This window comes from Heterodontus francisci, chromosome 6 (genome assembly GCF_036365525.1).
Source record: "Heterodontus francisci isolate sHetFra1 chromosome 6, sHetFra1.hap1, whole genome shotgun sequence".
Lineage (NCBI taxonomy): Eukaryota > Metazoa > Chordata > Chondrichthyes > Heterodontiformes > Heterodontidae > Heterodontus > Heterodontus francisci.
The window spans coordinates 28,598,896-28,625,959 of NC_090376.1; the positions used below are offsets into that span (position 1 = coordinate 28,598,896).

Below are 27,064 nucleotides of genomic sequence, written 5' to 3' on the forward strand. Positions count from 1 at the left end.
GGTACTGAGGACACAGGCCTGATACACTCGGACTTTTGTGTTGCGTGTCAGTGCGCCATTTTCCCACACTCTCTTGGCCAGTCTGGACATAGCAGTGGAAGCCTTTCCCATGCGCTTGTTGATTTCTGCATCTAGAGACAGGTTACTGGTGATAGTTGAGCCTAGGTAGGTGTACTCTTGAACCACTTCCAGAGCGTGGTCGCCAATATTGATGGATGGAGCATTTCTGACGTCCTGCCCCATGATGTTTGTTTTCTTGAGGCTGATGGTTAGGCCAAATTCATTGCAGGCAGCCACAAACCTGTCGATGAGACTCTGCAGGCACTCTTCAGTGTGAGATGTTAAAGCAGCATAGTCAGCAAAGGATTTCCCTGATGAGGACTTTCCGTACTTTGGACTTCGCTCTTGGACGGGCAAGGTTGAACAACCTGCCCCCTGATCTTGTGTGGAGGAAAATTCCTTCTTCAGAGGACTTGAACGCATGTGAAAGCAGCAGGGAGAAGAAAATCCCAAAAAGTGTGGGTGCGAGAACACAGCCCTGTTTCACACCACTCAGGATAGGAAAGGGCTCTGATGAGGAGCCACCATGTTGAATTGTGCCTTTCATATTGTCATGGAATGAGGTGATGATACTTAGTAGCTTTGGTGGGCATCCAATCTTTTCTAGTAGTCTGAAGAGACCACGTCTGCTGACGAGGTCAAAGGCTTTGGTGAGATCAATGAAAGCAATGTAGAGGGGCATCTGTTGTTCGCGGCATTTCTCCTGTATCTGACGAAGGGAGAACAGCATGTCAATGGTGATCTCTCTGCACGAAAGCCACACTGTGCCTCAGGGTAGATGTGCTCGGCCAGCTTCTGGAGCCTGTTTAGAGCGACTCTAGCAAAGACTTTCCCCACTTTGCTGAGCAGGGAGATTCCACGGTAGTTGTTGCAGTCACCGCGGTCACCTTTGTTTTTATAGAGGGTGACGATATTGGCATCGCGCATGTCCTGGGGTACTGCTCCATCGTCCCAGCACAGGTATAGCAGTTCATGTAGTGCTGAGAGTATAGCAGGCTTGGCACTCTTGATTATTTCAGGGGTAATGCTGTCCTTCCCAGGGGCTTTTCCGCTGGCTAGAGGATCAATGGCTTCACCGAGTTCCGATTTGGTTGGCTGTATGTCTAGCTCATCCATGACTGGTAGAGGCTGGGCTGCATAGAGGGCAGTCTCAGTGACAACATTCTCCCTGGAGTACAGTTCTAGGTAGTGCTCAACCCAGCGGTCCATTTGTTTGCGTTGGTCAGTGATTATGTCCCCTGATTTAGATTTGAGGGGGGCGATCTTCTTGATGGTTGGCCCAAGAGCTCTCTTAATGCCATCATACATTCCTCTGATGTTTCCAGTGTCTGAGGCCAGCTGAATATGACTGCATAGGTGTTGCCAGTAGTCGTTTGCGCAGCGCCTGGCTGTTCTTTGTGCAGTGCTTCTGGCTGCTTTAAGTGCTGCGGATGTTAAATCGCTGGGGGCTTTCTTGTAGTTCAACAGTGCAATGCGCTTAGCGGCTATGACAGGTTCCAGCTCTTCATTATGAGATTGAAACCAGTCTTCATTTCTCTTCGCACTTTTGCCGCAGCTTTGGATGCAGCCGCTTCCTCCTCTGCTGTAATGCATTTACAGTACTAAAAACAGTTGGCAATGAATTCTGGTTTTAGATGCAGGCACTTTGCATGAGCCTCACTATTCTCAACTCTCAAGGTGATTTTTCTGCCTTGTAATGCCATGCTTCAAAGTAATATAGCCATTCCTCAAAATATAGGCTTCAGGCAAAGAAACATCAACACAATACCATAAACCATGATGATGATTTGCTGCTTAGCATTCTCTCCAATGGGAACATTTACAATTGGTGAAAGTTAACATTCTGATAAGGTGCACCTTGTGAAAAAAGGAATTTGGTGAACCTAGTTGTTGATGCTTTTCCTCTGAATATCACTTAAAAAAAAATTATTTCACGGGATGCGGGTGTCGCTGGCTAGGCTGGTAATTATTTCCCATCCCTAACCGCCCTTGAGAAGGTGGTGGTGAGCCACCTTCTTGAACCACTGCAATCCATCTGATGCAGGTACACCCACAGTGCTATAAGAAAGAGAGTTACAGGATTTTGATCCCACAACAGTGAAGCAGTGGCGATACAGTTCCAAGTCAGGGTGCTGATCAAGTGGGCTGCTTTATCCTGGATGGTGTCTGACTTCTTGACTGGTGTTGAAGCCGCACTCATCCAGACAAATAGAAAGTATTCCATCACACTCTTGACTTGTGCCTTGGTGGACAGGCTTTGGGGAGTCAGGAGGTGAGTTACTCGCTGCAGAATTCCCAGCCTCTGACCTGCTCTTATAGCCACAGTACTTATATGGCTGGTCCAGTTCAATTTCTGGTCAACAGTAACCCCCAGGATGTTGATAATGGGGGGATTCAGTGATGGTAATGCCATTAAATGTCAAAGGGAGATGGTCAGATTCACTCTTGTTGGAAATGGTCATTGCCTGCCAATTGTGTAGTGCAAATGTTAGTTGCCACATATCAGCCCTAGCCTGAATGTTGGCATGGACTGCTTCAGTATCTGAGGAGTCATGAATGGTACTGAACACTGTGCAATCAATGAACATTCCCACTTTTGACCTTATATAAGGAAGGAAGGCCATTGATGAAGCAGCTGAAGATGGTTGGGCCTAGGACACTACCCTGAGGGACTCCTGCAGCGATGCCCTGGCACTGAGATGATTGGTCTCAACAACCATCTTCCTTTGCGCTAAGTATGACTCCACCCAGTGGAGAGTTTTCCCTCGATTTCTATTGACTTCAATTTTGCCATGGCTTCTTGATGCCACACTCAGTCAAATGCTGATGGCAAGGGCAGTCACTCTCACCGAACCTCAAGTTCAGCTTTAGTTCATGTTTGGACCAAGGGGCCAGGAGCTGGGTGGCCCCGGCGGAATCCAAACTGAGCATCGTTGAGCAGGTTATTGCTGTGTAAGTATCATTTGATAGCACTGTTGACAACACCTTCCATCACTGTTGATGAATGCGAGTATACTCATGGGATGGTAACTGGCCAGATTAGATTTGTCCTGCTTTTTGTGCACAAGACATACCTGGGCAATTTTCTACATTGCCGGGTAGATGCCTGTGTTGTAGCTGTACTGGAACAGCTTGGTTAGGGGCGTGGCTAGTTCTGGAGCATAAGTTTTCAGTACTATTGCCTGCATGCTGTCAGGGCCCGTAAGCTTTGTCGTATCCAATGCTTTCAGCCGTTTCTTGATATCATGTGGAATGAATTGAATTGGATTGGCTGATGCTGGGGACCTCAGGAGGAGATCGAGATGGCACATCTGGCTGAAGATGGTTGCAAATGCTTCAGCCTTATCTTTTGCACTAATGAGCTGGGCTCCCCAGTCATTGAAGTTGGGGATATTTGTGGAGCCTCCTCCTCCTGTTAGTTGTTTAATTGTCCACCACCATTCAAGATCGGATGTGGCAGAACTGCAGAGCTTAAATCTGATCCATTGGTTGTGGGATCGCTTAGCTCGGTCTATCGCATGCTGATTTCTTGGTTTGTCCTGCAAGTAGTCCTGTGTTGTAGCTTCACCAGGTTGATACTTCATTTTTAGGCATGCCTGGTGCTGCTGCTGGCATGTCCTCCTACACTCTTGGTAATGGTAACGTGAGGGATATGCCAGGCCATGAGGTTACAGATTGCGGTTGAATACAATTCTGCTGCTGATGTCCCACAGCGCCTCATGGATGCCCAGGTTTGAGCTGCTAGATCTGTTCTGAATCTAGCCCATTTCACACAGTAGTAGTGCCACCCAATACGATGCAGGGTATCCTCGGTGTGAAGACAGGACTTCGGTGGTCACTCCTACCTATACTGCCATGGACAGATGCATCTGCGGCAAGTAGATTGGTGAGGACAAGGTCTCGAAGGTTTTCTCCTCTTGTTGGTTCCCTCACCACCTGCAACAGGCCCAGTCTGTTAGATAAGGCCGTCAGGACTCAGCCAGCTTGGTCAGTAGTGGTGCTACTGAGCCACTCTTGGTGATGGACATTGAAGTCTCCCACTCTCAGTGTTTCCAAGTGGTGTTCAACATAGAGGAGTACTGATTCATCAGCTGAGGAAGGGCAGTAGATGGAAAATCAATAGGAGGGTTCCTTTCCAATGTTTGACCTGATGCCACGAGACTTCATGGGGTCCGGAGCCAATGTTGACAACTCTCAGGGCAACTCCCTCCTGACTGTATACCACTGTGCTGCTACTTCAGGAAAGGTAATGGTGGTGTCTGAGACATTGTCTGCAAGGTATGATTCTGAGAGTATGACCATTTCAGGCTGTTGCTTGACTAGTTTGAGAGACAGCTCTCCCAATCTTGACACAAGCCTCCTGATGTTAGTCAGGGTTGACAGGGCTGGGTGTGCCATTGCCAGTTCTGGTGTCTAAGTTGATGCCAGGTGATCTGTCCGGTTTTATTCCTTTTTGACTTTTCTGTAGCGCTTTCGTACAACTGAGTGGCTTGCTCAGCCATTTCAAAGGGCAGTTAAGAGTCAGCCTCATTACTTTGAGTCTGGAGTCACATGTAGGCCAGACCAGTTAAGGAAAGCAGATTTCCTTCGGGAACCAAATGGGTTTTTACTACAATCGAAGATAGTTTTACGGCACCATATTGAGACTAGGAGGCCACTTCCACGAGTATCTGAGCTGTGTCCTTAAAGGGACAGACTAAATAAACAAGCTCCTTTTGAGCAGCTAAAAGTAAAACTGCGCTCTAGAGTCACTGAGCAATAACACGAGAGACAGGAATATATATTAATACGATTTTACTACTTGTACCACCTAAATTGAAAGGATTTTTCTGGAAAATAAGTACTTCTTGATTCAATTTGTCCTTGTAACATTCAAAATGGGTCTCTCCTGACAGGAACTGCTAGTTTTTGAATGACATCAAATAAAATCACCAACATCCTGATCACCAGTGATCATAAACTTAACTGGCCGAGTCATATATATATTGTGGCTATAAGAGCAGGTCAGAGGCTGGTAATTCTGTGGCGAGTATCTCACCTCCTGAATTCCCAGAGCATGTCCACCAACTACAATGCACAAATCAAGAGTGTGATGGAATGCTTCCCACTTGCCTGGATGAGTACAGCTCCAACAACACTCAAGCCGCTCAACATTCAGGACAAAGTAGTCCGCTTGATCAGCACCCTATCCACCACCATAAACATCTGCTCCCTCCACCACCGGTGCACAGTGGCAGCAATGTGTACCATCTGTAAGATGCACTGCAGCAATTTGCCAAGGTTCCTTCGACAGCACGTTCCAAACCCGCGACCTCCACTACCTAGAAGGACAAGGGCAGCAGACGCATGGGAACACCACCATCTGAAAGTGCCCCTCCAAGCCACACACCATCCTGACTTGGAACTATAACTGCTATTTCTTCACTGTCAGAGCCTAAATCCTGGAACTCCCTCCCTAACAGCACTATAGATATACCTACACCACCTGGACTGCAGCGGTTCAAGAATGCAGCTCACCACCACCTTCTCCAAGACAATTAGGAATGGTCAATAAATGCTGGTCTTGCCAGTGATGCCCACATCCCGTGAATGAAAATGCAAACAACAGCAGATTATATGTAACCGTACCTCTTTCAATGACTTAAAATACACGGGGCTAGATACAATCATAACTGCATATGAAACATAGCATTCATTGTGATTTTTTTAACGCATAAGTTTATATTATAAGTAGAATAGCTGTTGAATGTGTAGAGCACATCCTGTGCATAGGAATGGGAGAGGGCCATTCAGCCCCACAAACCTCTTCTTCCATTCAAGCAGATTATGTCTGATCTGTATCTCAACTCCATTTACCCAACTTTGATCCATATTCCTTGATTCCCTAATAAAAAATTGTCAATCTCAATCTTGGAAAATGTTAATTGATCCAGCACCCACAACTTTTCCAGGAAAAGAATTCCAAATGTTGATTAGCCTTTATGTGAAAAAGTGTTTCCTGATTTTATTCTTGAATGACCTATCTCTAATTTGCATATTGTGACCCCATTGTTCCAGATGCTCCCACTACAGGAAATAACTTCTCTTTAACTACTCCATCGTATCTTTTTTAAAAAAAATAATTTTAAACACAATTAAATAAACCTTGAAGCTTCTAAACTCAAGGATTAAAAGCCAAGTTTATATAACCTGTCCTCATAATTAAACCACTTAAACCCTAGTATCATTGTGATTAAGAATTTTCTCAGATGTTTCTTCCTCACTATTAACTTACCAGATATGCATATAAAAGTCAATTCAATATTTATAGAAACACTTTAAGAAAATAAGCTCTTGTTTCACACCATTATTGGTCATCATGTATAGCAGTACAGCCATGAACAGGGGTAATGTTAATTTAAATATTGAATATAATCCAATCCATGCGAAACATCAACAACAATTTTATATAGCACCTTTAACGTTGTAAAACATCCCAAAGTGCTTCACAGGAGCATTAGCGAACAAAATTTGACAGCGAATCACAAAGGAGATGTTAGGACAGGTGACCAAAAGCTTGGTCAAGGAGACAAGTTTTCAGGAGTATCTTAAAGGAGGAAAGAGAGGTAGTGAGGCAGAGATATTTAGGGACTGCCACCAATGGCGGAGCAACTAAAACAAGGGATGGGCAAGGTGCCAGAATTAGAGCAGCACAAAGATCCTGGAGAATTGTAGGACAGGAGGATGTTACAGAGACAGGGAGAGAGCAAGGCCATGGAGGGATTTGAAAATAAGAATGACACTTTTAAAACTGAAGCATTGCCAGACCAGGAGCAAATGTAGTTCAGCGAGCAAAGGATGACAGGTGAATGGGATTTGGTGCTAGTTAGGATTCGGCCAGCAGAGTTTTGGATGAGCTCAAATTTATGCAGGGTGGAAGATGGGAGGGGGGCCAGGAAAGCAATGGAATAATCAAGTGTAGAGGTAACAAATACGAAGGTTTCAGCAGCAGATGAGCTAATGCTGGGGCAGAGTCCAGTATTGTTACCAAGGTGGAAGTAGGTGATCCTAGGCAGGATATGTGGTCCGTAGCTCATTCCGGGGTCACATACAACACTAAGATTGTGAATGGTCTGGTTCGGCCTCAGAGTTGCTGAGGAAAGGGATGGAGTTAGTGGCTAGGGAATGGTGTCTGGTGGGGACGCAGACAATGGCTTTGGTTTTCTAAATATTTAGTCGGGGGAAATTTCTGCTCATCCAGTTCTGGATGTTGGTTCAGCAAACTGACAATTGTGAGGTAGTGCAGGCGTTGAGAGAGGTGGTGGTGAGGTAGAGCTGGATGTCGTCAGCATACATGTCAAAATCTTACCAAATGTATTGATTCACTGTTGGGGGCTGGAGGGAGGCTTGCCCAGCGCTCATTTTCTAATTCCTCCATTACTTGATTCATGGCACTTTTTAACCATGTATCCACAGCAACCCCAATCTGTCTCAGTAGCTCCAATCGTGCTTCAGCCTTTAGCTTAACTGTCTACAAAACAAAACATTTTATAATCATTAAAAAAGTCTTTAATTTGAACAGCATAAATGCTACCTAACCAAATATGTTTCAGTTGCTTTATCTACCTGGCAATCTCTAAAGTCTATTTAATTCAATACATCACATCGCTAAGTTGTAGCCATTTTATAAAATGCAGTTAATTAGTATAAAAAGCAATTATACAAAAATTAACAGCATCTTTTCCTGTTTATGGCCTTTATGTTTTAGAATTTAAGAAAGCTCCAGTCCTTCACTATTTAAGTTGCAATCTTGTGCTGAAATCTGTACTGTACTTTATCAAACAGCTTCCTAGAACAATATGCTGTGGAACCAACTATAGACAAAGCTACTTTAGATGTACTATTGTGTAATGAGGCAGTGTTAATTAGTAGTCTCACAGTAAAAGGTCTTGTCAAGAAAACCCCATATGCCAAATGAGAAATATTAATTTAATCGGTTGGAAACTTATATTAGACTTTTAATGGGAAGAAAATACTACAGTAATTTAAAAAAAAATTAGCAGCCAAGATGGTCACTGCAATTTGCATCTGAAATACCAGGTGATTGAATGAACTGCAGCAATAAGTCTGAGAAGCCCTGGACCCAGAACAATGGCTTGCTCTACGTAATTGAATTACTTAGGATTGCTTCATTAGCATGGCAGTCAAGGCCATCCTGACACATTGACCTTGAAAGAGCAAACCTCTCCGAGTGCAAATATTGGCATCCTGGAACCTTTGGAGCCAATTCTGAACCTTGTATTGCATTAACAAAAGGGGATTGAAGGAGCCGTGTGACCGTCTGTCCATCTCTGAAAAAACAGAAGTTTTGTTACACTTACAGAAGAGAAGGAAAAGCTGAGGCTGCAGCAGCAGAGAAAGCTGTGGGCTTCCCTTTCTCTCCCTGTCTCCCCAAAAAACATCAAGTTTGAAAACCGTCTGCGACTGTGCATCCTCCACACCTACAAACTGCTATAGCCAGCGACCAGGGGAAGAGAGCCAACTACAATTCTGCCTTTAAGAAAACCCTGAGCAAAGCAGGCCAACCATAAAGTGCATTTTGACCAGCGAGGACTTCAAGAATACAGCTTCAGCTGTATTCACTTCACAGGCTGTGTATTTAAGTTCCATGTATTCTGGACTTCAATCCAACCACCAAATCTATTTTTCCCTCATTAACCCACTTGTGTGTGTGTGATTCTTGTGGGATGGGTGCATGAATGTGGAGCATTTTTTTTTAGTATTTTTAAATTGGGGTTAGAGTGTTAAGTATAATAAACTAACCACTTTCTTGTTTAAACTCAGGAAAACCTGTCCGATTGGTTCTTTCATGATTGCAGTAAAGGTAAAAAGGTAAAACACTCTCAGAGGTGGTAAGCACAATCACTGTTTAAAATAAGAGAAAGGGCAAGAGGGAAGCCGGAGACCCCCTCTTCACCTGGCTGTAACAGTCCTCTGGGAAAAAGTAATCATAATACAACGGAATTCTATATTTGGTTTAAGAGCAACGTATTTGCGTCCAAAACAAGAATCTTAAACACAGCCAATTACAGACAAACCCAAATGCTCTTAGTTTGACTGTTGTATTATTTGCCAGGGAAACTGATAACATCGACTATCTGCCTAATGGATTTGTGGGTGGCTGACTGCAACAACCTTGATATGTGCCTTGTGGCAACCTGGAAGGATTCAGGAATGTCGGAATTGAGGATGGTGATCACTTTCAGTGTGTTCAGTATGGCCCCCAAATACAGCGGGTAGGAAATCTTCCTCGAGGGGGCTACAGAGGTTGGCGATCACCTGCCTTGACAACTGGAGCCTCCGAAAGCATTGTTCCTCAGACAGGTCAAGGAAACCAAGCTTGTCCAACGTGTGGGGTGGGTAAGGCCGTCCGTGAGCATGCCCCTTCTGTTGCTTTGCTGCCCACCTGCAACTCCATCAGCATACCATTGCTGCTGGTCCTCTTCTTCTGCACTCCACCAGAGTGCAGTTTGAACAGCACCCATAATCATAAGAAAACAAGAAATTGCAGCAGGAGTAGACCATATAGCTCACTGAGTTTGCTCCGCCATTCAATAGGATCATGGCTGATCTTGGGCTTCAACTCCACTTTCCTGCCCGCTCGCTATATCCCTCGATTCACTGAAATCAAAACTCTGTTTTAAATGTATTCAACGATGGAGCATCCACAATACTCTGGGATAGAAAATTCCAAAGATTGACAACCCTTTGAATGATGTAATTTTTCCTCATCTTAATCCTAAATGATCGACCCCTTATCCTGAGACTGTGCCCCGGTGTTTAAAATTCCCTGACCAGTGGAAACAATCTCTGTGTCTACCCTATCCGGCCCCTTCAGAATCTTACATGTTTCAATGGGATTGCTTCTCATTCTTCTAAACTCCAGAGAAGATAGGCCCAATTGACTCAGCCTCTCATCATAGGATAACCCCCTCATCTCAAGGACCAATTGAGTGAAGCTTCGCTATACTGCCTCCAACGTGTAAGTGGAGTGGCTTGGTAGCACCACTACTGACCGAGCTGGCCGAGTCCGAAAGGACATAGCTGCTAGACTGGGTCTGCGACAGGCGGTGGGGGAACCAACACGAGAGAAAAACATACTTGACCTCGCCCTCACCAATCTGCCTGCTGCAGATGCTTCTGTCCATGACTATATTGGTAGGAGTGACCACCGCACAGTCCTTGTGGAGACGAAGTCCCGCCTTCACATTGAGGATACCGTCCATTGTGTTGTGTGGCACTATCACCGTGCTAAATGGGATAGATTTAGAACAGATCTAGCGATGCCAAACTGGGCATCCACGAGGCGCTGTGGGCCACCAGCAGCAGCAGAATTGTACTCAACCACAATCTGTAACCTCATGGCCCGACATATCCCCCGCTCCACCATTACGCCAGGAGACCAACCCTGGTTCAATGAAGAGTGCAGGAGGGCATGCCAGGAGCAGCACCAGGCATACCTCAAAATGAAGCGTCAACCTGGTGAAGCTACAACACAGGACTATCTGTATGCCAAACTGCGTAACCAGCATGCCATAGACAGAGCTAAGCGATCCCATAACCAACAGATCAGATCTAAGCTCTGCAGTCCTACCACATCCAGCCGTGAATGGTGGTGGACAATTAAACAACTAACTGGAGGAGGTGGCACCACAAATATCCCCATCCTCAATAAAAGCAAAATACTGCGGATGCTGGAAATCTGAAATAAAAACAAGAAATGCTGGAATCACTCAGCAGGTCTGGCAGCATCTGTGGAAAGAGATGAAGGGTCACTGACCCGAAACGTTAACTCTGCTTCTCTTTCCACAGATGCTGCCAGACCTGCTGAGTGATTCCAGCATTTCTTGTTTTTATTCCCCATCCTCAATGATGGGGGAGCCCAGCACACCAGTACGAAAGATAAGGCAGAAGCATTTGCACCAACCTTCAGCCAGAAGTGCTGAGTTGATGATCCATCTTGGCCTCCTCCAGAAGTCCCCAGCATCACAGATGCCAGACTTCAGCTAATTCGATTCACTCCGCGTGATATCAAGAAACGACTGAAGGCACTGGATACTGCAAAAGCTATGGGCCCTGACAATATTCCAGCAATAGTACTGAAGACCTGTGCTCCAGAACTTGCTGCGCCCCTAGCCAAGCTGTTCCAGTACAGCTACAACACTGGCATCTACCCTGCAATGTGGAAAATTGCCCAGGTATGTCCTGTACACAAAAAGCAGGACAAGTCCAACCCGGCCAATTACCGCTCCATCAGCCTACTCTCAATCATCAGTAAAGTGATGGAAGGTGTCATCAACAGTGCCATCAAGCGGCACTTGCTTAGCAATAACCTGCTCAGTGACACTCAGTTTGGGTTCCGCCAGGGCCACTCAACTCCTGACCTCATTACAGCCTTGGTTCAAACATGGACAAAAGAGCTAAACTGAAGTGCTGACATGAGAGTGACTGCCCTGGACATCAAGGCAGCATTTGACCGAATATGGCATCAAGGAGCCCTAGCAAAACTGAGGTCAATGGGAATCAGGGGGAAAACCCTCTGCTGGCTGGAGTCATAGCTAGTGCAAAGGAAGATGGTTGTGGTTGTTGGAGGTCAATCATCTGAGCTCCAGGACATCACTGCAGGAGTTCCTCAGGATAGTGTCCTAGGCCCAACCATCTTCAGCTGCTTCATCAATGACCTTCCTTCAATCACAAGGTCAGAAGTGGAGATGTTTGCTGATGATTGCACAATGCTCAGCACCATTCGTGACCCCTCAGATACTGAAGCAGTCCGTGTAGAAATGCAGCAAGACCTGGACAATATCCAGGCTTGGGCTGATAAGTGGCAAGTAACATTCGCGCCATGCAAGTGCCAGGCAATGACCATCTCCAACAAGAGAGAATCTAACCATCTCCCCTTGACATTCAACAGCATTACCATCGCTGAATCCCCCACTATCAACATCCTAGGGGATACCATTGACCAGAAACTGAACTGGAGTAGCCATATAAATACCGTGGCTGCAAGAGCAGGTCGGAGGCTAGGAATCCTGAGGTGAGTAACTGACCTCCTCACTTCCCAAAGCCTGTCCACCATCTACAAGGCACAAGTCAGGAGTGTGATGGAATACTCTCCACTTGCCTGGATGGGCGCAGCTCCAACAACACTCAAGAAGCTCGACACCATCCAGGACAAAGCAGCCCGCTTGATTGGCGCCCCATCTACAAACATTCACTCCCTCCACCACCGACACACAGTGGCAGCCGTGTGTACTATCTACAAGATGCACTGCAGCAATGCACCAAGGCTCCTTAGAGAGCACCTTCCAAACCCGCGACCTCTACCAACTAGAAGGACAAGGGCAGCAAATACATGGGAACACCACCAATGCAAGTTCCCCTCCAAGTCACACACCATCCTGACTTGGAACTGTATCGCCATTCCTTCACTGTCGCTGGGTCAAAATCCTGGAACTCCCTTCCTAACAGCACTGTGGGTATACCTACCCCACATGGACTGCAGCGGTTCAAGAAGGCAGCTCACCACCACCTTCTCAAGGACAATTAGGGATGGGCAATAAATGCTGGCCTGGCCAGTGATGCCCATGAATGAATTAAAAAAAAAATGCAAGTTATGATCCTGTAGTTTTTTTTCTTTTCTGGGAAGTATGTGGTGTGCTTTTAAGGCTGGAAAAGGATCAGTACTGCTTTAAGGTAGCAAGCTCCAGGGACTAAGTCAAAGAATGCATTCTCGGTGCCGTAGGATACAGCCATTCGGAGAACAAGGACAAGGATACAATGTTGCTGACTGTCGTTGGAAACTAGCTGAAAAACTGGCTTTTCAAACACAGTTAACAGACAGACAGACATTTGGACCAGCATGAATCTAACAGAGTTCTCTGATAGTTTAAATTGAAGGAAAGTGAATTTTAGACTGATCGCTTTTTCTCCCCTCAAAATTCTAAAGCCAAATTGATTCATTGAAATGTTTGCGAGCTGTTGATCAGTTGAGGTCATCACTGGACAAAAGAGGAGCTGCAGTTTCAGATGTTAGACATTTTCTTTTTCCCCATCGGACGGCCGTGAGGACTTCAAGCAACCTCGGACTGCTCCACATTGGAAGATTCCACTTCGGCAGGATCTGCAAGGACACTAATTTTTCTATTTTAAATGTTGTTTATATCTTAGTAGTGTTTAAGAATTTAGTTTTTCTAATTAAACAGTTAATTTGTTGATCTAAAGACACCTGGTTTGGTTCACCTCATTCGGGGTTTAATAGATGGTCAATTTGGCTGTGGCTTTCTTTAATTTGGTTAAGTTTAAAATAATATGTTAGGCAATCTGTGAAGGGGCAGGACTGAATCAACAGTGTGTTTCTCCCACCACAATTAGAAACATATATTTTGATTGTTACAACTGACCGCTCAAGTCAAAGCCCCCAAAGTATCTCCTTTCTTAAATGTGGAGACCAAAAATGCACACTGTACTCCAGATGTCATCTCACCAAAACCCTATACAATTGCAGCAAATCAGATTCTCCTTTTTTGAAAGAATCAATACCACAATATGAAGCAAACAGTTATCACAAAATCACAACACAACAATGATCTGAATGCAGCAGCTTTATACAGATTCAGCCTTCTTTATTTTCACAATGATCAAGTTACAAACAACTCCACAAGAGTCTCCTGCCGATCTTATCCAAACGTGTGAAATCCCTGCTGCACCAGTTAACAATAACAAGCACCTTTGACATAATAAGACATCCCAAAGCGCTCCACAGGAGTGTTATGAAACAAAATTTGACACCCAGCCAAATGAGATACTGGGCCAGATGACCAAAAACTTGGTTAAAGTGGTAGGTTTTAAGGAGTGACTTAAACGAGGAAAGGGAGGAAGAAAGAAAGATGGGGAAAGACAGGGAGGAAATCAGAGAGCTTAGGGCCTTAGGCAGCTGAAGGCACAGCTGCCAGTGGTGGAAATTAAAGTAAAACAAAAAATTAAAGTAAAAATTACAAAATAATTATCACCTCAATTTACATATGAGACTCTCCACAGTAAAAGACTCATTGGCCCAGATACATTTTCTTTTATTTGTTCATTGGATGTGAACGTCGCTGCCAAGGCCAGCATCTGTTAACCATCCCCAATTACCCTGAAGGTGATGGTGGTGAGCCGCCTTATTGAACCGTTGCAGTCCTTATGCCCCATGCTTCAAATTCGCTGATCAGTGGAAACACTCTCTCAGTGTCTACCCTATCCAGCCCCTTCAGAATCTTGTATGTTTCAATGAGATTGCCTCTCATTCTTATAAACTCCAGAGGATATAGGCCCAATTTACATGAGGTACACCCACAGTGCTGTTAGGAAGAGAGTTCCAGGATTTCGACCAAGTGACAGTGAAGGAATGGCGATAAAGTTCCAAGTCTGGATGGTGTGTGGCTTGGAGAGGAACATGTAGGTGGTGTGGCTCCCATGCATCTGCTGCTTTTGTCCTTCTAGGTGGTAGAGGTCACGGGTTTGGAAGGTGCCGTTGAAGGAGGCTTGCTACGTTGTTGCAGTGCATCTTGTAAATGGTACACACTGGTGATACTATGCGCCGGTGGCAGATGGAGTAAGTGTTTAAGGTGGTGGATGGGGTGCCGATCAAGTGGGCTGCTTTGTCCTGATGGTGTCAAGCTTCTTGCGTGTTATTGGAGCTGCACTCATCCAGGCAAGTGGAGAATATTCCATCACACTCCTGACTTGTGCCTTGTGGACAGGCTTTGGGGAGTCAGAAGGCGAGTTACTTGTTACAGAATTCCCAGCCTATGACCTGATCTTGTATGGATGGTCCTGTTAAGTTTCAGGTCAATGGTAACACCAGGATGCTGATGGTAGGTGGGGGTGCTGGGGGTTCAGCGATGGTAATTCCCATGAATGTCAAGGAGAGATGGTTACATTTTCTCTTGTTGGAGATGGTCATTGCCTGGCACTTGTGTGGTGTGGATGTGACTTGCCACCCCAAGCCTGAATGTTGTCCAAGTCTTGCTGCATGTTGGAATGGACTGCTTCGGTATCTGAGTAGTCGTGAACGGTTAAAGAACACTGAGCAATCATCTGTGAACATCCCCACTTCTGACTTTATGATGCAGGGAAGGTCATTGGTGAAGCAGCTGAAGATGCTTGGGCCTAGGATACTGCTCTGACAAACTCCAGCAGCAAGGTCCTAGGGCTGAGATGACTGGCCTCCAAAACCACATTCCTTTGTGCTAGGTACAACTTCAACCAATGGGGGGATTCCTCCCTACCCGATTCCCAGTGACTTCAATTCTGCTAGGGATCCTTGATGACACACTCGGTCAAATGCTGTCTTGACGTCACTAATATCACGAATATCGAAGTCGCCGGAAATGCAGTAGGATCGCCCTTTCTGACATTTTACCCCATTGCTTGATCCATTCTTGCCTGTTGTTAGCTGAGGGCGAAGGTGATGGACGACTAAAATTGAGGCAGTTTTCATGCCTCATAAGTCTAAACAAGAACAACCACCTCTCGCCTTTAATGCTTGTTGCATGTATTAGACACAAAGAATGTATGAATAGCTGAGATGGTGGGGAGAATGGCAGGTAAATATAGATATGTTGAACATGCTATGTTCCATTCCTAAGCAGATTCTCTCCCTAACCTCTTTTGCCATTACATTGAGGACTGTGTTGGTGCTGTTTCCTGCTTTTGCGCAATATAGAGAATTTCATTCATTATGCTTCAAAATTCCAGCCATTCCTTACTTTAATGTGGTCCATCTCGAACTCTACCCTTCCGTTCCTGTAGTGTTCTCTCTGGAGATGGGCTTATCACTGATATCTATTATAAACCTACATCTAACTGGATTATACTTCTTCCGACTCTGCTTCTTGCAAGGACTCCATTCCTTTCTCCCAGTTCCACTGTCTCCAACACATCTGGTTTAATGATGCAACCTTCCACAACAGTTTCTGAAATGTCCTCAGCTGAGGATTCCCTTCCACATTGGTAAACAGGAACCTCAACCTTTCGCCAACTCCAATAAGATGCTATCAAAGATATCTTTCCCGTCCCCTTCTCTCCCCACTTTCCAAAGGGATCATTGCCTCTAACAACCTGGTTCCCTTTTCAAATCATCCCTTTTTTCTCTGGAAATTTCCTGTCACACCATTATCCAGGGTCCCAAACACTTCTTCTGGGTGAGTCTGTATCACAGAATCACAGAGTAGTTACAGCGCAGAAAGAGGCCATTTGGCCCATCACATCTGCACCGGCTCTCCGAATGAGCAATAAACTCCCCTGCCTTCTCCCCGTAACCCTGCACACTCTTCCTTTTCATATAACAGACTAATTCCCTTTTGAGTGCTTCAATGGAATCTGCCTCCACCACACTCTCAGGCAGTGCATTTCAGACCTTAACCACTCGCTGCGTGAGAACGTTTTTCCTCATGTCACTTTTGCTTCTTTTACCAATTACTTTAAATCTGTGCCCTCTCATTCTCCATCCTTTCATGAGTGAGAACAGTTTCCCCATGAAATGGCTGTAATGGCATGCCTTCTGCTTGGGGGGACCTGAGCACTGCAATTTAATGCCGGCAACTTAATGAAAGGTCTCACATGGTTGGTGGCTTGGACCTTCCATTGTGAAGCCACCTCGGCTCAATGTTTGGGCTCCTGAAACAGTGGGGGGCCTATACATCAGAAAAATTTCCATCCATTTCCATAATATGGACTGATTGTCCTATTAAGTGCCTTAATTGACTACCTGCTCCTGCTGGGTGGGTAGCCCTCTCTGCTGCAGCCCATCTCCAGGAAAAGTGCACGGAGGCAGTAACATGTCACACAGCCGGCCCGGCAAAAGTCGACTGCACTTTCCTCTCCCTCTCACCTTCAAAGCTGCCTCCATGGGGCTGAAAAAATTTAGTCCTTTGTGTCCTCCTCACAGCCACCTAGCTTTGTATCAGCAGCTAACCTGGATACAATACACTTGGTACCTTCATCGAAATCGGTAACACAGATTGTAAACAACTGAGATCCCAGCACCGATGTAGGAATATAAACTTCATTTATCTACGCACATGTATCAATCAAGTGTATTTTGAAATCTTGCTGCCATTTTTTATACACCATATTTTTGTATAAGTATTTTATACACTCCAGTTATATATTTATATACATTGTTATACATGCTAGTTGTTATATGAAGTTGTGTATTAGTTTTGAGATTATGTAACTTTTGTCATGGTTGAAAACATTATTGGCCCTTAATAATTTCATTTATAAGACAATATGAGATGTGCAGACCTTTTTCTGGAAACCACATGATCCCCTGTAATGGGTGTGTACTTCCTTCCAAGTAGTATATTGTATTTGCTGCTTACAGTGTGGGCTCCTCTACACTGGAGAGATCAAATGCAGATTAGGTGATCACTTTGCTAAATACTTCTGTTCGAAAATGCGATCCCCAGCTTCCTGTTACTTGCCCCTTGAATTCCCCATGCCACTCTGACCCTTGTCTTTGGTCTTCTATGCTGTTCCAATGAAGCAGGATGCAACCTCGAGGAACAGCATCTCATCTTACTATTACGTACTTTGCCGCAATCTAGCCTTAATATTGACTCGAATAACTTTAAATCTAAAGTGAAGTTCCCACTCTCTTTTCACCAGGAGGAACTGGTGTAGGGAGGGACGTGCTGGCATCTTTAGGAAGGACGTGCTGGTGTTTGGGCTGGGGAACCTCTGTTACAACATTGTGCTGGCAGGATGGTTTGTATCCTTGGCTTAAAATTTGCTTTTTTCTTCTTGCAGGCAGCTGGAGTTTGTTCTGCTTTGTTAGTTTTTTGTACTTATACTTCTAATGCCACTCCCCTCATCTCCTCAGCTATTCACACATCCTTGATGTCTCACAAATGTCTTTAATTTATTTCTGTCATTATGTTTCCTACTGTCTCATTCTACATTGTTCCAACCATTTACCCATCCAGTTTTCCATTTAAACACTTTATAGTGATTCTATTTCTTCTCCCAAATGTGTTTTCCCCCTTCACTTTATAAATGCTGATCTGTAATATCTTTCATGGGATATCTGACATTAACTTTCCTGTTGTTATCACAGATGCTGACTGACATGTTTATAGCATTTTCTGCTTTTCTTTCAGATTTCCAGCATCTGAAATTTTTTTTCAAAACTTTTTCTTCTTTCCTGTTACAATGATCAGGCTTATAAAACCTAAACATGATGTCACAATCATTACAAACCTATTTATCTCATCTTATTCCTTTGGTGTATGATACGGCTCGAAGCTGCACCTTAATTTTTCAATTCAAAAGAAAACCCATTGATGTAACTATCAACACAACGTAACTGAAAAGACAGGATTTTAAGGTAACGATCAGAAATTTACAACAGCTTGTAAAAGACCTAACCTACTAAACACACCTTTTGTGGTCATGATATGCACATTTGTTCTTGATGCACGTGGTCAACCACTGATGCTAAATGCAGTGGTTATCTATAACAATCACCATTTATTACAGCTTTATAAGTTGGGCTGATGCAATTAGAAAGCAGCCTTACAGATTGAGATAAAACAAACCAAGGCCTAATGCACATATGACAGAGATAAGAAAAGTATAAAACTTTTAAACAAATTATTAATTAGTAAACATAGCTTCAGTGTAGATGAAAGAAACTTAACTGTCCAGTTCCTTGTCACCAGCAAAGTAATGTACGAGCCATTTAATTTGTGTGGTGCAACTGCAGTTTTTGATCTGTTTGTTGATCTTCTCAGATAATGATTTGCTAAAAGAAATCACCTGGTATGAGCTCTGCCCTTTTACGCCATGCTGCAGATTATGCAATGTTTTAAACTAAAGGAGGATTAAAGACAAATGCTTTAAACTTTCAGAAAATGAGTACCAGGCACCTTAATGACATGCGAAAATACCGCAGCATTCACTGCATCCTTTCCTCTTTAAGAGTTTTGGGAAAATCTAAACTCAATTTCCTATCCTCTTCCACCCCCACAAATTTGATTGTCATCAGACAATGACAATCAGACATGAATTGAATCGCACTACTAAAAATGACATGGTATTAAAATGTGGTAAAGCTCTTCTATCAATCAATAATCTTTCAAACAGTAAATGCTTGTACAGTGCCTTAGTTTGAAGAGATCCTCACCCCTTTCAAAAAATACCAATTAAAGACATTCTTTAGATCGGCACTAAACTGGTCACATCTCAGCAGTCAACCATTACGGTGTATGCAAGCTTGGTGTAAGGTAATCTATTGTTTTCTTCTTTTAGGAAGAAACAATTCCTCTCCTCAATGATTGTGACACATCAATAGCAACCTTCTTAGCCGATTTCTTCACCTTCTAGTAGGAAATAATTCCCCTCCTCAGTGGCCCAAGATCATCACTCATTCTCGTCAATTAGCTACTTAGCTGTTATCACTTGTGGGGCATCCCCAAATTACATCATTGAAAACTGTACCGAATGGCATCCTTTCCTGTTCCAAATATTGATCAAAGATCGCCATGTACCAGTTCAACTGGAATACCAAACATTTCATAATTCTAGATCTTTTATATAAAAATAAAATCCTATTATGGATTAGCCTTTATTCTTGATGTGCCGTTAGATATTCTGGGTCATTATTTGTTGGAAAAAATGCTTCAGTATTTATTTTATCCAATGCCAATTCCTACAAGGTTGCTGAAGTAAATACTTAATTTGGCTTAAACCAAATATTTGTAAGTAAATTTAAATTTAACATGCTTGCTTGTGGTTCAGTGATAAAGTCAGTCAGTGACATGTGCCATATGGACTAGAAAATGCCGGGTTCAATGCTTAGCCTTTTGGGTTTAGTTTTAGTGAGGATGTTCCAATGGCTTAAGCATCTGTGGGCTCAGGAGAGATAAATCAGTCTGTGTTTTAGAGATCATCCAGTGATCACTGCTTGAAGGTGTGTGGGGGGGGGGGGGGGGGGGGGCGCGGGGGAAAGGGGCATCTGGTGAGGATAAGATCGGACTCGTCTGTAGTACTTTCTCCCATGTCCACTTTTGAAGTTACTAAACAAATATTTATTCTGATTTTAAGTAAATTAGTTAAGAGATTTTTTTTTTCTTTTTTGGGAGTCTCTTCCATTGATTGCTAAGTGGGTTGAGGGAAGAGAGACATTTCTTGAAGCTGACTAATTTTATCCCATTATCATCTCTATTTGCACAATTGCAGCTTAAGTTTAAAACTTAGTTTCCATCTATAAGGTTAGTACATTTTGAACAGCAAGTTAATGCCAAGTCTCAATATTCTTTTCTCTTGCAAAAAAGGGCACAGTTTTTCTGGGTCCCCTTTCATAACTTGGATCCACAAATCTAAGAATCAACCCTGACAACGTTTTCAAAAGCATTAGCATTCCTTTGAAGGAGACAGTATCTGTTTCAGCTATTTCCTGTGCAAGTTAATAATTTCACGCAATTTAATCGCAAGCAGTGTGCTCCATCAATTTTAAGAGGAACTGGTGCTTTGGTTTCCTTTGGCTTAGCAGCTACAGGCTGTCCCTTGGGCCTGTCCAAAGCATTGGTTCCCATTGAAACCAATTGAACAACTTCTGAATACTCACAAGATGGAAAGATTCCATAAACCAAAAAATGCTTGCATGTTAAAAGGCAAGAGTTATATTTACCTCTGCTAAGTTGGAGTTATTTATTACTGCTAAAAACTTGTACCTTTACAGCCTCTGTTCACAAAACCAGAATTTAAAACCCTTTTCAGTGGAATTTTATACACAGATATAATCATTAGTGATGCAATACATTATGGGAACAGTAAAGAGAGTTAACCAAATCTAACAAAGCATGCTTTTTTATTTTGATAACTAAAATATTCTTGATAGCTACTGCAAGTAAGCAGTATAAACATAGGCAATCACATCCCAAAAATAACATGGCTTATATTTTCCATTCATTGTTTCTTATATTTGGCAAAGAATAAGCAAATAAAATTACCAGATGTATTAATTAAACTGTACTTTTGTTTTTCGGAAGTCCATATTCTGCCCTCACATATCCCTTACCTCAGCCTTCCTGATAGTTTCTCTAGCCTCTTCTACTTTTTGTTCCAATTCAATTCGCCCTTGTTCTGAGACCACAGTTCCATGAGCCTTTAGATCTTCCAGAGTCTGTCAATCCAAAAAATAAATCAAATGACTAATATGTAAATCAATTAGGCCAAATATGTGATTCTCCTTTGTCAAAAATCGAAGGAAAAACAAAGTACAGTATATAGAACTATGAGTAGCAGTGTCACCAAGTTAATCATGTGACTCAGACATTTCATACGGGAATAGGCTTTGACATGTAACAAGAGCCTTGTTGCTGGAATGTGAATAACTTGGTCTTACTGCTGAGGTCAATGGAGCTGTGTACATAGGGGATAGTGGTACATATTAATTTCTTAAGTGAACCTAAATCAGTTCTGATACCTGGTACAAAGTCATTTTGCCAAACAGATACAATAATGACAACTGGAACAAGTTTAGTTTTTGATCAGTCGCCCTAAACTACACTGGCAGGTTCAGTCAAGAACACATCCAAGCTCATTTAAGTCAAATATGATAGAATATTTGCATAATTCACTTACTCTCTGACTATGGATGATTGTTTTATGCTCTCGTGCAACACGTGTTGCCCATTTACGAGCTTCCTTGTTAAGGCTGTGCTCCTCAGTTGTCCCAGATTCATGCTCCAATTGCCGACTCTGTAATATTTAGTGCTACATGTTAACAGGGTTACAGAAAGGATGACCACGGACATAACTATGTTGGTTCTTATGAGAAATTTGTTTGCATCCAATAAACCCTTTAATGCCAATTGGCTAACAGTATGCTATTTGTCATCAAGGAATATTAGAAATTATTTTGCTAAATTTGTAAAGAGAATATGCAGAAGAGCAGGTGAGATTTCTGGAATCGTGATGAGGGAATTGATTCACAAGTATTGCATTATGAAATGGCAAAATAATTACATTTTGAAAATTATATTGTGATTTCATACTTGAATACAATGAATAATCTGTGCATATGTAGAAGTTCATGTTTTTTTTTAATCAATGTTGGAGAAAAAAGTTTCTGCAATGGAGCCATCAATAGCATAAAACAAACATGGGCTCGATAGATAAAATATTAGCTATTTGTGTCTTACTTGTGCTTATGGTGCTAGCTAGATGGACACAATTTGGCATTTTCTTTTTAGGTAAATTGCCAAGCATCATGTCTCCTCTATTTATCGTAGTGGAAAGAAAGAACACTGGGGAATGGGTAAGGCAAGATGGTGGGACATTTTATAATTTTCCAGCCTTCTTTTGTTATGTGATTCATGTAACGAGCGCAAACCTAACCATGAAAGAATTATTTCCCGTGTATGTTGTAGATTTGATTCTAGTTAGAAATTACAACACAATATAAAGGAAGAATATGTCAAATAAAAAAGCAACTGCTCTTCTGCTTACTCTACTGAATTTCAGTACCAAACCCACTGATTAAGGCAAATGGAAAATAGCAAGCTTTACTGTACACCAGCAGCATGCGAAGCATCAGGCTCTGTCGCCATTTATTTTCAATAATCCAGGCTCACATTCTTACATTGATAACAAGCAGGGTTTAATAAGATTCACTATTAACTCTGTTTCTGTTCTTTGCGCTTGCTAATATTCTGCTTCTTTGGTCAAAGGAAAATATTCCAGCGCATAGTCCCTTAATGATATCCTGATTAACTGTAGAGGCACCTACAAGCAGTACTTTTAAGAACAAGATTTGGGAAATATGTTTTATTTAACAACAGGCCTGCATCCAGTGGGTGACTATCACATTACAGCACCATACATGTAAATTTCTGTCACACTTTGTAAAAAAGGTAAGTCTGACCTCAAAGCAGGTAGCTGACTTGAGGAAGCCACAAATTCATTTTAATTAACTTTGTGAGTCATACCTTGTATTCTAAAAAATTGGTTAACAGTTATTTATCACTGTATATTACATATAACAAGGAATATAAGGATTTATTTTGTTAAATTTGTGAATAGACTATGAAGAGCTGGACAGAATATTGGGAACATTTTTTACAAAGCTAGTCTGTCTTCTAATTGATCTGCGGAATGTTAAGATCCGAGACCTGATCTGAGCAAGGCACAGAATTATATCTTGTGGCCTTTAATATGATGCAGCAATTTCACATAGCTACACTTCAGCAGTAGAATACTACATAACTTATAACACAGTATAATGCACCTAGCCTTATAAAATAGCATGTCCTCTGATCTACCATGAACAGCGTCACAGGAGGTCCATTAGCGTTTTAAGAAAGGAGAAAGAAAGCCAAGAGTTAAAGTCAGAAATTTACAAATAATTTACTGATTTTTAATTGACTTCACTGATGATTACAAGCAGGAATTTTGAAAAAGCAGCATCGCAAAAAATGAGAGAGAGAGACGGGGGTGGGGGGGGGGGGGGGGGGAAAAGAGATGAAAAGGTTTGGGGAGGAAATTCCAGAGATTAGGGCCTCAATGGCAGTATACATGACCGTAAATGGTGGGGTGAAGGAAGTGGGGGTTGCACAACACCAGAGTTGGAGGAATGCAGAATTCTCCGAGGATTTTACAGCTGGAGGAGAATACAGAAATAGGGTGGGTGAGGTCATGGAGGAATTTGAACATGAGGATGAGAATTTTAAAATTAAGGCAAATCAGGAGCTAACATTGGGTTAGCGAGCACAGGGATGATGTGTGAATGGAACTTAGTGAGAGATAGGATATGGACAGCAAAACTTTGGTCGAGGTGGAGTTTATGGTCTGATGGAGGCCAGCCAGGAAAGCAATTGAATAGTCAAATTTGAAGGCATCAAAAGCATGATAAAACATTTTAAAATAAAGTGAAATGAAAAAACAACAATATAGTTTAATAGAAACAAAATACTATGGAAGCTGGAAATCTGAAATAAAAACAGAAAGTGCTGGAAATACTCAGCAGGTCTGGCAGCATCTGTGTAGAGAGAAGCAGAGTTAACGTTTCAGGTCTGTGACCTTTCATCAGAACTGGCAAAGGTCAGAAATGTAATAGGTTTTAAGCAAGTAAAGCGGGGTGGGGAGTGGGGAAAGAACAAAAGGGACAGAGGGCTGGAGAGATGAACTAACAAGGAGGTCATAGGGCAGAGGCAAAGAGAGTGTGTCAATAGCGTGGTGAAAGACAAAGCATTAGTGCAGAGAGAGTGTTAATGATAGAATAATGAACAGCCCTAGCCAAAAGCACAAACATGAAAAACCCAGTTCAAGGCAGGCACACGGTAAAAAAATTATAAGGCAAAATAAAATAATTATAAAAAGGGGGCCAGTCATGCTCTGAAATTATTGAACTCGATGTTCAGTCCGGAAGGCTGTAGAGTGTCGAATCGGAAAAAGAGGTGCTGCTCCCCGAGCTTGCGTTGATGTTCACTGGAACACTGCAGCAGGCCAAGGACAGACATGTGGGCATGAGAGCAAGGGGGTATGTCGAAATGACAAATAACCGGAAGCTCGGGGTCATGCTTGCAGACTGAGTGGAGTGTTCCGCAAAGCGGTCACCCAATCTGCGTTTGGTCTCCCCAGTGTAGAGGCAACCACATTGTAAACAGCGAATACAGTATACTAAATTGAAAGAAATACAAGTAAATTGCTGATTCACCTGAAAAGGAGTGTTTGGGGCCTTGGATGGTGAGGAGAGAGGAGGTAAAAGGGCAGGTATTACAACTCCTGTGATTGCATGGAAAGGTGCAGTGGGAAGGGGACTAAGTGTCGGGGGTAATGGAGTGGACCAGGGTGTCACGAGGGAACGATCCCTTCAGAATACTGACAGGGGAAGGGAGGGAAAGATGTGTTTGGTGGTGGCATCACGCTGGAGGTGGCGGAAATGGCGGAGGATGATCCTTTGGATGTTTAGGCGGGTGGGGTGGAAAGTGAGGACAGGGAGAACCCTGTCGCAATTGTGGGAGGGAGGGGAAGGGGTGAGGGCAGAAGTGCGGGAAATGGGTTGGACACAGTTGAAGGCCGTCAACCACAGTGGGAGGGTGGGGGGTGGGGAGATGGGGTATCCTTGGTTGAGGAAAAAGGAAGACATATCAGAAGTGCTGTTGTGGAAGGTTGCATCATCAGAATAGACGCGCATCGATTCTGATGATGCAACCTTCCACAACAGCGCTTTTTTTTTTTGACCTGAACTGGGTTTATCATTTTTGTGCTTTTGGCTAGGGCTGTTCATTATTCTGTCATTAACACTCTCTCTGCACTAATGCTTTGTCTTTCACCACACCATTATCACATTCTCTTTGCCTTTGCCCTCCTTGTCAGTTAATCTCTCTGGTCCCCTATCCTATCACACAACTTCCCTTTTGATCTCGTCGTCCCCCACCCCCACTTTACTTGCTTAAAACCTATTACATGTCTAACCTTTGCCAGTTCCGATGTAAGGCCACAGATCTGAAACATTAACTCTGCTTCTCTATCCACAGATGCTGCCAGACCTGCTGAGTATTTCCAGCACTTTGTTTTTATTAACAATATAGTTTAGCTCCTAATAAACCACTACTCTCCCAGTCCACCACTCATCGTTAAAAAAAACATTGAGAACTTTTATTAGAGTTAAGTAACATCACCCTGTTTAGTTCTGGATTTGGGGAGTTGCAAACTTATTCTCCAGATTTAAATTCATAACTGCAAAGTGGGAAAAAGGTTCCAGTTAACAGCAAGTAGCTAAACTAAATTGCATGGGAATAATCTCTAATCCTGGGTACTATCATAACATTACAGCTTTAATACAGATGTTGAATATTGTTAACTCTTTTTATTCACTGATTACATTTTGTCCACCTTTGTAGCCTCCCAGATAAGTGACAGGATTTAAGGTTTAGACATGTAATAAAACCAACAAAATAGTTTCTGACCTTTGAACACCTCTCTGGCATTTTTCACAGCGCTTAAAAGAAATTAAAGGATTGATATAAAGCATGTTGTCAATGAGATCTGCTTCCAAGAAAAGTGAAATCTGAATGTCGAGTTATACCCCAGAAAGACAATAAATCAGAAGCTGCCACATGAATGCTACAATTACCCCAGTTAATTGTAAAAATGTGCAAGAACTGGAGACAACTATCTCCATATAAGTCTGGTATCCATAAATGGAAATTTCAGACAAACTGAGTTTAATGTATGCATTCATGTAGTGTTAGAAGTCAAGCTGACCAGAGGAACTCATTGCAGCTTGTGATGCAAGCCTGTGATACTCTGCTCTTCATGACTGAATAATGCTGCAGTATAAAACCAATAAAACTAAAGGGAAGAGTGAAATAAAGCATCTTGCTCGCCTGGACTAAACACAGGCTAACAACTCACTTTCTGGAATGCATTAGCTGTTTTTGTGAAAGGACAGCAAGTTCCAGGACCCAAAGCATTATACAAGGCAGATTTTTCTGGGTTTGGCTTCCTGTATAATTCACACCAATAACTAACATTAACATTAGTCAGTTTAACTAATTTGGGTTTTATTTGTGTATTAAACTACATTCAGCTTCCAAATCAGAAGTTTAAAATGAAGAACCCATTCTTCAGTAGCTCCCAAACTTTTTTGTCACAACTAACCCTCTGAGCACTAAGGAAGCATTCACCCCCTTCGAAAAAACAGCTATAAAAATTACTGTGGAAAAGCAGTGGTAAACTACATTGCCAACAGGTTTCTTTCATTTCTACAATTATTACATTTAAATTTTTTCTTCCAAAACAGGTTTTAATATTAAAGAGCCAGTTCCTAATAATGGATGATAAAACATCTAATTTGGTGTTTAGAGAGTTACAAACATTATGAACTGCTGAAAGAAATTTCAAAGAACATTATTCCACACACCTCAAGCAGAAGTTAAGATCAAATTAACAAAAGGGCAATTTCAACCTT

General features: G+C 42.7%; 1 protein-coding gene across 3 annotated transcripts in view; it reads right to left on the bottom strand.

Moving 5' to 3' along the window:
• The window catches only part of LOC137371212 (F-BAR and double SH3 domains protein 2-like), a 262,204-nt gene that overhangs the window by 62,643 nt on the left and 172,497 nt on the right, over positions 1 to 27,064 (bottom strand). For all 3 annotated transcript variants that reach the window (XM_068033385.1, XM_068033386.1, XM_068033388.1), the window contains 3 exons: positions 21,733 to 21,849; positions 21,167 to 21,271; positions 7,409 to 7,570 (listed from right to left, as the gene is read on the bottom strand). In XM_068033385.1, coding sequence (XP_067889486.1) covers positions 7,409 to 7,570; positions 21,167 to 21,271; positions 21,733 to 21,849 — 384 coding nt within the window. The remainder of the gene's footprint in view (positions 1 to 7,408; positions 7,571 to 21,166; positions 21,272 to 21,732; positions 21,850 to 27,064) is intronic.